This window comes from Dinoponera quadriceps, unplaced genomic scaffold, assembly GCF_001313825.1.
Source record: "Dinoponera quadriceps isolate SergipeBrazil2010 unplaced genomic scaffold, ASM131382v1 scaffold2791, whole genome shotgun sequence".
NCBI classification, from domain to species: Eukaryota; Metazoa; Arthropoda; class Insecta; order Hymenoptera; family Formicidae; genus Dinoponera; species Dinoponera quadriceps.
This window is the reverse complement of record NW_014557037.1, coordinates 299027-312462: the sequence shown is the minus strand read 5'-3', so window position 1 is coordinate 312462 and position 13436 is coordinate 299027. Positions and strand designations below refer to the sequence as shown.

At 43.1% G+C, this 13436-nt stretch overlaps 1 protein-coding gene across 4 annotated transcripts in view; it reads right to left on the bottom strand.

Moving 5' to 3' along the window:
• Positions 1 to 13436, bottom strand: part of LOC106748585 (protein crumbs) — a 31492-nt gene that overhangs the window by 11157 nt on the left and 6899 nt on the right. For 2 of the 4 annotated variants that reach the window (XM_014627258.1, XM_014627259.1), the window contains exons 2-12: positions 7038 to 7411; positions 6753 to 6933; positions 6068 to 6232; positions 4767 to 5094; positions 4024 to 4484; positions 3113 to 3294; positions 2563 to 2716; positions 1876 to 2117; positions 1252 to 1474; positions 606 to 1078; positions 53 to 324 (exon numbers count right to left, since the gene is read on the bottom strand). In XM_014627258.1, the coding sequence (XP_014482744.1) occupies positions 53 to 324; positions 606 to 1078; positions 1252 to 1474; positions 1876 to 2117; positions 2563 to 2716; positions 3113 to 3294; positions 4024 to 4484; positions 4767 to 5094; positions 6068 to 6232; positions 6753 to 6933; positions 7038 to 7411 (3055 nt within the window). The remainder of the gene's footprint in view (positions 1 to 52; positions 325 to 605; positions 1079 to 1251; positions 1475 to 1875; positions 2118 to 2562; positions 2717 to 3112; positions 3295 to 4023; positions 4485 to 4766; positions 5095 to 6067; positions 6233 to 6752; positions 6934 to 7037; positions 7412 to 13436) is intronic. The other 2 variants (XM_014627260.1, XM_014627261.1) reach the window with 1 other exon arrangement.

The following is a 13436-nucleotide window of genomic DNA, read 5'->3' as shown; positions in this document are numbered from 1 at the left end:
TTCTTCATTACTTTCTCAATGGAGTCTTGTAACGAAATTTTATTAGACTCACCCGCTCGCATTGACATAGCTGAATTCCTGAGTGAAGATCGCGGGCAAGGTTAAGGCATCACTCTTGTAAAGTTCCTTGTTGGATCTCTCGAGACAAGTGCCATTGTATTGACAGGGCGAGCTCTCACATTCATTCACGTCCACTTCGCAATTTTTGCCAGTGTAACCAAGATAGCATTGGCATTTGTAGTTCTTGATGTCATCCACGCAGAGTCCGCCATTTAAGCAAGGGAATGACAAACAGTCGTCGATATTTTTCTCGCAACGCAGGCCCTTAAAGTCCGAATTATAATATAAGCTCAGATGTAAATTTACGCAATAGCAAATGTAAGTAGTTATTGTAATTATATCGTTACGTAGCTAAAAGTGAATTTCAGTTAAAAAGAGATCTCTCTCTTTCTCTCTCTCCGCGAAATTTGATTGCAATTAGCGCACAGTTTCAAAGTTTGTATTTCCAACTTATGAGAGCGCCTAAGCACAAAGAGTCTCAGAGAATAATAAATTTGTTCGTTTATTTGCGCCAATCTTTACAACCAAGAGAAAAGACCGTATACCTCGAAGCCGGTATCACTGCAATCACAGGTGAAATCATTGATACCGTCGATGCACTTTCCCATATTCATGCATGGTGTGGACTCGCAGTCGTCGATGTTAATCTCGCAATTGGCGCCGCGAAAGCCAGGTGGACACACGCACGTATACGTGGCTATGCCGTTCACGCATCTCGCACCGTTCACGCAGGGGTTACTCTCACACTCGTTCACATCGACCTCGCAGGTTCTACCGGTATAGCCAGCCGGGCAGGCGCACTCGAACGTATTGACGCGGTCGATGCACGTGCCATTGTTCTTGCACGGGCCGCCAAGACACTCGTCGATGTTGATGTCACAATGGTCCCCGGAGTAACCGGGTCGGCAGAAGCATTGATAGCTACCCTCGGTGTTGACGCAGATGCCGTTGTTGCACGGCTTGTGTGTGTTATTGTTGGGTGGCTCGCACTCATCCACATCAAGGTCACAATACTGACCTGCAAGTATTTACACTCTCGAATAAAATAAAAATATCTTGTTTTACAAGGGAGGGAGGGAGGGAGGGAGAGATTTTTTCTATTATATGATAAATATTAAATATTATACATTAATTTTTGATGCCGCGCACGTGATTAATATACTCCATTTTCACAGACGTGATAAAACTTGCCTTGGAAACCGGGCTCGCAATTACATTCGAAGCCGCGCTCGCCGAGATCGATGCAAGTGCCGTTGTTACATGGTTTCGCGGCGCAATGGTCCACGATCAGGGTGCAGTTGGGATCTCTGTAGCCCTCTCGACACTTGCACTCATAACCAGCGATTCCGTCCACGCAGACTTTATCGTCGGGACACACTATGCCTGCACAGTCGTCAATGTTCACGTCGCATATCTGGAATCCAAATTGTATCGTCGCATATCGATATCGAACAAATATTGCGTTAAGTTCGTATCAGACTATGGATTGAAGATTGAGATTGAATTGAAATTTGACCAATCAGTGTAGAATTCATTAAATTTCACTAAACTTAAGTTTAGTTCACTTTACACTGATTGGCTAAATTCAATTCAATCTCGATCCCCAATCTGTAGTCTGATACGAGCTTTATTAAATTTGTTCGTTTTAACCGAATGTTTAGATTGCACTTTTTGTCTTTAGAACGAAACAAGAGTATAATCTTAGTGTTGGGAGGAAAAAGAACAAAGTTCCACTTTGTAGTATTAGTTCAATCAACAAAACAACATATTATTTAATAATATGCTGCAATCAATTGATATATCGCGCTACGATACCTTGCCCTCGAACCCGCGTGGGCATTCGCAAATAAACTCTCTTCTCGATCTTGGTATCAATGTGCAACTGCCATTGTTCTGGCAAGGATTCACGGCACACGGATCGTATTCCCGTTCGCAGTTGTCGCCCATGAAATCTCTGGTGCAGTTGCAGATATAGCCGTTGACACGATCGATGCAGACACCACCGTTTTGACATGGTTGTGACAGACACTCATCCACGTTGATCTGGCAGTTTTTCCCTGTGGGAGAAATATTGTTTTTTCAGAAGATGACCTTTTGATTCAAGGCAAAATTGCGGCTGATGAATAGCCTGGACGTAAACACCGGAGAAGCTGACTCTAATGAACGACTGAAAAGAAGAAAAGGGAAGAGGGAGAGAAGGAAAGAAGAGCTGAAGCAAAATGTTAAATTGCTTTGATAGGACCGCGAGCGGTGTAATTTGTCAGGTTTAACTACGTTACCCAACCTAACTAATTAATTAGAATTTGGAGAGTTTCGCGAGAGAGAAATTTTGCGAAACAACACCGCGCCGACTCGCCGAGGAGACCGTGCAAATTGCGAGAAAATTCCAGGGATTTCTATGAACCTACGAAGCATGCAGATTCATATGAGAATAATTGTGGCATGCACACAACGCAAGTACGAAGACGCACAGATAAAGGCACGAGAAATCGGGTCGATTACCGGTGTATCCTAGCAGGCATTCGCAGTAATAGCCGTTGAGCTGATCGATGCAGATGCCGCCGTTTCGGCAGGGATCACTGGCGCACTCGTCCATATCGATGGAACACTCGGATCCTGTCCATCCTGGCTCACAGGTACAATAATAACCGCCGGACTGCACCGGATAAGCAACGGATAGAGCAATACTGAACGATATTGCGCGACAGACGATTCGCTCGAATCATCGATTAACCCGTTTATTTCTTATCTTTCGGTCACTGAATGTGTCACAACGAATACGTTACAACCTTCGTCATTTTCGAATCAGATATCTGCGCTTAACCAGTTGGTCAAAAAATTATTTAATAGAAACTGCACGAATATCTTCATTACCCATCGATTTCCACAAAACGACTGCAATAATAATCGTCTCCTAAATTCATCATTCTTTCAATAGCACATCTTCGCTCTATCCGTGGTCGCGATCGAACAGCGAGCGACACCGCGCGAACGGGTTAATCGACCCGAGACGTGCGTGCAAAGCGATGCATGCGGTGATTCACACACTCACATAATCGTGACACGCGGAAGCCTGTTTGCAGGGCAGATTGTCGCAAGTGACCGGTTCCTTGCACTGAGGCCCGGTCCAAAACCTGGGACACTGGCACACGACCCCGTGCACAGTTTCCGCGCAGCTGCCGCCGTTGTAGCACACGCTGCACCAGTCCGAGGCCGGAGAAGAACACGTGCTTCCTGATAAACGTACCATGCACGACACACGAACTCGCCGATAAATTAAGAAAGCGGGCGGATTTCAATGAGAGATTAACATATCGGGATTCAAGTCGAACATGCTGCGGCTCATGACTGAGGCATAATATTGGAGTAATTAAGCGAGGAGATTAATATTGCAGATAAATTGATTAGCTCTGTGGGAAAAAATATTAATTTCGAGAAAGTGTGCAGGAAATGTGAAATGTGCCGTCTCAAGTAAAGCGTCACGATTAATAATTTCAGTTATTCCTTAATTTAATTGTTCCAAAACGATCGGAATCAATTCGAGTAAACGACGATCTCTTCCATTCTCCATTCTTGTCTCGTCGTTCGTTTTCGTCGAGCATGAAATTGCATTACGTTAGTTACACTATTGTTAATCAATCAATAAATTTTTCCGAGAAATTTAATACCAATCCACATTCGATATACTCGTTCTAATTAATCCAAGAATTTTTGATAAATTAATTCTAGCTAATCATTCGCGCGCAACTAGTCGAAACTAATCATTTCACCCGGACAGTGTGAAGCGTACGATTACACGCATTCGTGTACAATCGAAAATCGCGCGAACACGTAATCACTGATTCATTCACCCGGATGACCCCTTCGATAAATCGCACAAGCGTACAGAGAATATCTTCTCCTCGAGAGCGATGAAAATAAAATCGACTTGGGTCAACATCGTTGACTCCAAGTGTTCCTCACCTCTCCATTCCGGCGGGCAGGTACAGTTAAAGCCGTCCCTACCGCTGGTACAGGTGCCGCCGCTGGCGCAGGGATTGCTAGCGCAATAATTGATTGTGCAGTTAGGCGGGTTGCCCATGAATCCGGGAATGCAAACGCATTGAGGTCCATGAGAGTCCTCGACACAGATGCTGTTGGCTGGACAAGACGCGTTCGCGCACAAGCCACGCAATTCACAATGGCGACCTGTGAATCCCGACGGACATTTGCAGTGGTAGGTACCAACGTCGTCGATACACTCGCCGCCGTTGTAGCACGGCCCGGATAGGCATTCGTTCAGATTTAGCTCGCAGTTTTGTCCCTCGAAGCCCGTCGGACAGTGGCAGATGTAAGTGCCGTAGTAATCATAGCATACGCCGTTGTTTAGGCATGGGTTCGCCAAGCATTCATCGACGTCCACGTCGCAATTGGCACCTTCGTAACTTGAAAAAAAGAGAAAGATGAGACTTTTGCGGAACTGAGAGTCACTGAGAATTAAAAAATCTATGTCATTATTATCGACAACATCAGTTGTCATTTTAATGCATTTTAATGTGCACTAACGCATCTGTGATGTGACTTTTTCTTATCTCTGTATCTTTCAGTCGCGGTTATGGTTGATACTTCAAAGTATATTTGTCGTCGTCTTTTATCTCACCGTCTCTACGATAAGTCGATAATCGAATTGAATTTCGACGATTAACACTTTCTTCAAAAAAACGTACCCAGTTCTGTCACATGCGCAGGTATAATTATTGATCCCGTCGATACAGATGCCACCATTCCTGCACGGATTCGGGACGCATTCGTTAATGTTGGTCTCGCAATTCTTGCCAGTCCAACCAGGCTGACATTCACATCGGTATTCGTTCTCGGCGAGCGCCAGACAAACGCCGTCATTTCTGCACGGGCTTTGCTCGCACAATCGTACTCCCAATTGAGACTCGCAGCGGCTACCGGTGAAGCCGGCTTTACAGTTGCAGCTGAAGTCGCCCCGGGAATCTTCGATGCAGGTACCACCGTTACGACAAGGTGTATTCTGGCAAGGTGGACCTGAGAAACGTATGGAAGGTCACGTCAAAGGTAGTCCTTGGCAGGTTCTCGGAGCAATACGAAGCAACACAGTTAACAGCGACATTTAATAATTAATTGTGTGCAGAGGCGAGTTGTTTGATAATATCAACGGTAGACCGATTAATTCATTATCAACAAAAAGAGGTCGATTTTTTCCAAATAATTATACACGGCTGTGTGTGCTCTGATTTGAACAAATTGCAACGCCCGACATTTTTTTTACATATCTTATGCATGCAACAACCTTCACGTACTTGATTATGCAATTGTTCGTTTTAAAATATCAATTCGCAGCTACTCGTTTTCATTGGTAAATGAAAGAAACGTCTGAAATTATATATCGAGTAAACATAACTCGAAGCATGTTACTTCCGCATCTGAAGCAGAGAAAATCATTCCTACGAAACTACAGGACAAGTTTAGGGAAGAGAAGGAAAGGAAATGAAATGTTATAAGTTATAAAATACGTAACTACAGCATGCGAAAAGCACCAGTGAGGGACGATGCAGATTTCATACCCCATTGTTTTTAACGATATAATCGTTGAATTATATGTGCACATTATTGCTAGATCAAATATCAGATATAAACTCCCGATATCATCGATCGTTTGATTTCATATCTCCTGATAAATAAAGCTCTATTGAGATTACATCCGAATATCTAAATTTGATACGATCATAGTTGATCATATAGCATAAGATCAAATGTACTATTCTCTCTGACTATTCTATTCGCCACGGGATGTTTGACGACTTAAACCTTCGTACTTGAAAATTCTCGTTTTATTGTTAATTATGCTTTGTAAGAACTCAAAGTTGGGCGATGTTCTCTTGTTACGGCATGGTACATCGCATATGTGTCGTAACATTTCCTTTTAACGCGCGCATTGAGTATGAATCCGCTCGTCCCGTATTCACCATGAAGCCTGTGTTCGATATGTGTTGTCTACCATTGTCGATCTGGCAATTGTTGCCGGAGTACCGGGCGGTACAATGACACTCGTAGCGGTCCTGTCGCGAAACGCATTTGCCATGCATCATGCATGGTTCGTGGTGGCAAAAATCCATGGTGGAGGCCGTAGCGACTGTACCACCGACGAGGCCGTTTACGCCACCTGAAAATTTCTCGTTAGACGACTGCCATGATTTCTCTCTCTCTCTCTCACTCTCTCTGTAATTGCACATGTGCATACTGTGTGTGTGTGTGTGTGTGTGTGCGCGCGCGTATCACTCGAAAAAAACGAAAAAAAAGGAAAACGATTCTACTTTGCACTCGCAATTTAACGCCACAAAGAAAAAAGAAAAGGCAGCTCTCGATTCATCCGCGCGTGATTGGACAGAAAATAAATTGTCGACTTTGCACAAAGGACTCGAAAGGAGGCTCACTACAATTCGTCTACGGGAATTCTCGGTCAGCCGTGTCCGTTTTATCTGCAACACGTAATGTTATCACTCCGTGTTCGAACTAACCCGCCTACGGATGTTCCACTTATTCGTGGCGACTACAATATCGATCTACCATATTGCCGCACGATTATCCGATGTTTACTGGTATCACAAAATACTCTAATAAATCAGTCAGAAAAACATAAAACTACGCGCGTGTCGAAAAATTGCAATAATTGTGGTTCTTACATCCTTTGGTATCTGATGGGCAAGGTCCAAAAACGGCGCCGTTGTTGATGCTATCGTTGAAGAGGATGCCAGGTCCTTGCAGAATACATCCCTTGAATCCTTCTCCAACTATGAGCGAACTATTCATGTCATAGTCGGCAAGTGTCAAAACAGCGGAGTTATAAGTTGCATTCGCAACTACCTGAACAGAACGTCTTCTACATTCACGTGCGCCTCGTAAAAAAGGAAAAAGAGAAAAAAGAAAATCGCAACAATTATCCATCCGATATAAATTCGATACTTTACCTGCGTATGTCCTGCAGCATTTAGCGTGAGATTGCCCAGCCTGAAGAACAAATTAACGTTGTGCCAAACGTTGTTTAACAACCTGGCGCTCAGCCTGGCCTTGTATGTTTGTTTATCAACATCAGCTACGAAGAGGAGTCCGTCGGGCGTCACCTCGAGACTGATCGAGTCGTCGTCGTTGTACCTCTGCCGGAACAGCCTCCCAGGATCACATGTACGGAAGCTAAGGCCGCTGTGTCGATGCACGGACACGAAGGAGCTCAGTTTGAGAAACGCGGACCCGTTGAAGTAAGCCTCGCGATGGTGCTCCTCATGATTCTTGTATCTGTAGTCTTGCGGTGCACCTTGCGCGACCGCCAACAAGGTGGCCAGAGCTGTAATAACGCGAAAACACTGTTAATATATTTTTTTTCTTCTTTCACGTAACGATGCATGAATCCAATTTTGCTTTTTCGCTATTCAATATTCATCCGTAATCTCGATTATCATCGAAATGTACCAACGTTTTCTTTCAAATTGGTGAATACAAGTCATAGCAAGTCACTTTCTGGAATGGCTCTCAAGATTGCCAACGAGAAAGAACTGCGATTTATTACCGAGCATACACGCAGAGTTACATAATGCCTCTCTCCACGTCCGAGAATACGCCATTATTATCTCCAAGGATGAACTTCTAAGATTTCGTTTGCGACGCAAACGCTCACACTTACGCGTGAGAAAAGACTCGTATTCATTCATACGACTATATCAGTCGCACATACTTTATCGCACAGAAGCTTGATCATCCGAAGATGTTTTCCCTAGATTTTCAAATAATTGCAAAAATCCTTTATAGCTAAATCGTTTCTTAATGGCCAAATCCTATCTGGACGTTCTTCGAAGCTCTTACGAATCGGATTGCGCAAACGTTTAGAAACGTTTGAGAAGGGAATCGTAAAGATTCCACAGGTAGTATTCATCTCTGCTCTTTCTCTCTCTCTCTCTCTCTTTCGCCCGCTAAAGATATAAGGAGAAAATTCCATTTCGCCGAATCTTCCGCGCCGCGAAAGCGTGATCCTTCTCTCTCTCATCTTGAAACGACAGTCACTCGTCCCGCTTCCAAGTACAACCTTACGCGGCCGTGCCGTGTAGACGGGAATCATGCATTATTTATTGGCTTCCATCGATCTCTCTCCCACCGCGGGTACAGTGCACTGCGATAGTCACGGACCTAAGACTTTTCCGTGGATTCCGAGAATGGATTCAAAAATGGAGAATGCACGTATATGCGATAGATTTGTCAGACTTCCCTCCCAAGGGAGTAATATGACATTAAGCTCGCCGGATCTCTGGATCCCGAATAAACTCGTAAGAAACTACAAGTCATGAGATCTACTTGTACGTCTTGAAAACTATAAGCGCGAGCCTCTTCACTAAGAGACACGTCCAAGTTTCGTTCTTCATGAGTGAGAGAAAGAACCATTTCCGGTGCTTCTCGTCAAAACGTCTACTTGGAGGTTACCGTTTATGTACGTATTTAGCGTGGCTCTCAGTGTCTCATGTATGCAATCGTATGCAAGGCACGCATGCATTTGAGTTCCTTGGACGTGTCGCGTGCGCTTACCGTGGAAAAACGCGCGATACGAATCTTAATATTCACTATACAAACGCGGTGAATGCCTTGTAACCTCGTTAACAAGAGGGATGTGTTTTCTCATGGAATAAGCATAACAGTGCCAGAAATACCAAGTAAAATATCAATGTCAAATAATCTCGTACGAAAGAGGATAACGTAAAGAAGCACGACGATCTTGCTCCTCAATTTGTTCCTTTTCAATACGTTCGAGATATTTCTTTTGAAGTGTAGCGCTAGTATCCGCAATGGCTATTGGCAAGAGAAAGGAAGGCCAAAGAGTTTGGTGTGCAAGTGTGTTTACGAGCAAGATCTCTAGAAAAAAATCTCTCAACAATTGTGACATTTTTCCATTGAAGATTACGCTTACACGGCTAGTCGTCGACAAGACGGCTTCCAAAGTACAAGTGCGTAACAAGGCGTAACTGCATTATCAGTAGACGGAAGTAAAATGATTAATCCGTTAATTTCGTTGCACTATTTTTGCTAAGTGGTAGAAAGTCACATTTCTTAGTTTCCAAGTCGCTGCGGGGGACCGAAAATGTACACGATTGGACCCGACTGCAATGACGAGTCGCAAACTATTGCAGCAATCTATTCGCGGGACGATTTCGCGAATCGCCGTTAGAAAGCATAACGACTTGATACGTTATTCGTGAGGGTACTGCTCAGTACATTTGCGAGACACATCCGTAACTGACTGCGAAAATATGCCGTATATTTTAAAAACACTTGGAAAAATGCGGTAAAAATACGATCGCATAATTTCCCGTTCAACCCCCTTCGCTCTTCACAGTTTTGCAATCAGCCGGTATCACTTTGTCCAGTAAGTAACCGACAAATTGGTGAAGCAAGTGTATTTTTCTAAAGACGTCCTGAAGAAACATAAAAATGCTCCATATTTCTCATCGCAATTACACGCGGATATTCTTTTTGTTTTTTTGCGGAATATTTTAATAAAAATCGGTGGAGGTATTTACGCTTTTGCATTTTTTTCTTGTTTTAGTCCAAATTTGTCGAAACTTGCACGAACATTCGCGATTTTAGATGCAACGTACAAATAAATTTCGTTACATGCGAAGACGCGTATCGCAATGCATTTCGATCAAAAATATTTTTCACCAAGAGGCAAATGTCCTCTCCCTAACACAGTCCACTTTCTCTCTCCGAATAAACGGCTCGCTTCTCTTCATGTCTCTCTCAATTAGAACGTGCAAAGCGAATCAGTCATTGTCAATTGTAATTCATCATACGAACACAGAAATGCAGCGGAGGAATTCGAGGAAATAAAGAGTTTAAATAACGTAAATGCTTTGTAAATTTTCACTCACGATAGCTAACATGTCACGCAGACTCGGTGTCGATACTATAACTAACCGGGTAACTAGCCTAATCGGGAACTCGAGGAATAACAAGATGTATTGTACTCGAAAAACGACGTTCCTTGCACGATGCAAGAGAATTATGCCTGGCTGGACGAAGGCGTGGCGGCCGCGGTTGAGTCATATAACTAAGCTCTCGTAAGTGAATACTGAGTCCTGGAAAAGACTGGAAATCGTGGGGAACGATTTTCAGCGTGCCCTGCCTCAACAAGATCCGTGGCTGCGCAAAAATAACGATTGACGTTTGACGATTAAAAAAAATATCGAATTCTTTAGGCGAAATCATCTTTCACATTCGGCAGTGAATGAATTGAATTTCGGTGGGAGGAGGCAAATGCAGAGTGTAACTAGGACAAAAGTATCGTGCGCAGCTGGCCGAGTTGGTTGGTGCTTTCGGTTCACTGACACGTGGGAATTCAACGATCGTCCTATGCATTGCGTCTATAAACGGCGGACGCACGCGCGTAATAAGGGGTTTCTTTGTCTATTGCGAAGTGTAGCTACTGAGTCAGCATGGCGAGACTATTCTCAGATGACAGAAATAGTTTCCTATTTACGATACAAGTCTTCTGTCTGGACTTATCGCAAATAATATCGCAATCATTATCCTTTCGCCTGTATAACGCTACTATTGCTTACACTCTCAATCTCTTAATCGCTGCTTATTTTCAAATTTTTATTTATCTTTAAAATATCTTATCATTTTTTATCGTTCTGTCGCGTATATTTCTACATTATTAAATTTGAATATCGGCGCATTTCCAATCATCCAGTGCAAGTGCGACGATTAGAATTCTTATAGTTATAGTAACCATCAGGAAATTCCAGCTAAATGAGAGAAAATTAGTAATCCATCAACGATTATGCCAGCGGGTCTTTAGAAGGAAGACGTCATTGCGTCGATGACAATGTTGACGATCTTATCATTGAGTGAGAAAGCGGGCTTGAATGTAAAACATCTCGCATGCCTAATTTTCCTATTCTCCCTTTATCGAAATTTATTTTTTTCTTATTCAGTATATTTCGAAAACACTTTTCTGATCGTTTTCTTATTCTTCAAGAGAGTCTTTACATTCTCTTTCAGATTATTTATTTACAATTTTTCTCCTCTTTCACTTAATATTAAAGTTTTCAATTTGAGATTTTGACATGATGTCGCTTGATATTTTTGCATTTCGCACGTCGCGATGAGAAATTCTTACATAGTATAAATCAAAAAGAGAAAGCGTCTCTTTTTATTTATGCTCCTCCTTAATAGTGGCCGCACACCGTGGTAAAATTTGTGACAAATTTTCCGTTGTACAAAATAGCTACGTAGTCACGTTCGACATGTTCAGAAAAATCGGAAATATTTGCGCTAAAGGACCAGTAATAGTTTTGAAAAACGTTCTCAGGTATGCATTGTCACTTGGAATGCTGCTGAACCCCAACAATTTTTTCTCGAGATTTCGTCGAGATTTTCATTCAGAAATTCGTTCATCTGTTCTTTCGAAGGCAAAGCATAGGCATTTAGCAAAGGTAGAATGCGATAGCCAGTGGTGATGCAAGATAAAAACCCTCCTCCGAGGAATAATTTACTGGCTAGCTGGCTGGCTGGCTGGCTACCTACCTGTCTCCCTCCCTCGGCTAGAGATCTCCCTACGAAGCTTCCCTCGGGCTTCCGCTTTTACACGTTTCTTTCCGGCCGCATAAAAGCGCGCATTGACCGTGCGATCTTTCGTAACGGTATAAACTTTTACCGAGCCAACGAGTGAATCTTCGCGAAAGCGTTCGCTGACTCGATCGCGCTGACCGACACGTCGCCGACCTTCCGGAGCTGTGTGAAACCCGTCCAACACTGGAAAACGCCCCTTGTTCGTTTATGAAAGACGTTCCAGCGGCAAGTTGACGCTTATTACGCGGTTCAGAGATTCCTGTGTGTCTCGCTCGTAGCTGAATATATTTTTTCCTTATGAAGATACACACCGTTCGCAATGACAATGTGTAAAACTAAAAATACGACATGTCGTGAACCACCTCAATTTTTTCGGATAATGCAGCGAGGGGAAACTCGTTAGCAGGCGAAGCAACGATATGCTCAAGATCGATGAATTTACGACGATTGCACGAAACAGCCGCACCGCATTTTCGTGATGGTATAGACTACTTTGACATATTTTCAAATAAAATAGATTTATCACAGGTCATTATAAATAGATGAAATATGCTTTCGAACCCATTCTCCGAAAGACAACTTCTCTACATTACCGAGATATTTAAAGAGAGAAACCGTGGATCAGAAATTTCGCGCAAGGCTTTGTTGCTCGCGGTGCAATATCAATAGCCGCGGAAGGTCGATAGTTTCACGAACAGACGTCCGCCCTCTGAAAAGGCATTTAACGGAACGTCATCGCGCCTAGGCGCGGTGAGACGAGACGAGGCGACGCGACGCGGGACGGACGCACGTGTGACGCAATTGTTCCACGTGTCGCCTGTCAATTTATATATCGAGCGCCACTCGACGCTGCTGTCGTGAATAATTCCGAATAATTCGCCACGAAATATTTCGAGTATTAATTCGCTTCTGCTGCGGATGTACTCGTCATTCGGTACACTTTTATTGAGCTTCGCAAGCAGACTTCTTGTTTGTGAGAGCTCTAAAAGCTTTTACGTGAATTTATATCGTTCGTGCGCGCTAGAGGAATTTTCAATGTTCGATACGATAAAGTGCACGAAATGTTTCTTTTTTTTCTAATATCTCACGGGGGTCACCATTGCGAGTGATTTTTTAATATGACATCCTCTTACGTCGTGGAAAATTGTTCAAAAAAATTCTGTGTCTCCTTATATTTAAATAAGAAACGCAATTATTTTTTAGACACAGCGATATGTCGTCATTTTCTTCCTTAAAATAAAGTAATCTAAAATAAATAAATGCTCTATATCGCTATATTATACAATATCCGTTTTGAAATTTACACATTTCTCTCCCTCTTTGGAATTTGGAAATGATAAGAACTTCGAGGAACCGAGGTCATGAAAAGACACAAGAGTGTTTCTATTCGACTGACCGCGAAAGCGCGACCGCGACGTCGGAAAAATGCAGCGAATCGAACGAAAGTTGCATCCGCACGAGTGTGCACGATATTCGCATTAAATTGCAAAGCGGCCGAGGCAGCGGACTCGCGCGGCGTAATATTACGCTCCGCTCACTCGCACGAAATCCGCGTGTGAACGCGAATGTGAAAAATATTCCAACGCGCCTTTCGACAAAGCCGCATTTTGAAAATACGCAAAATGTTTGTTTTGTAATAACGCGTTTTATTTGATATTTTATTTCGCAGAACAATTCATCGAGACAAGATAATCGCTCAAACTTCGAAAAAGAAATTCTCCTCAAAAATTGCTTTTCCCGGCAATCGTTGA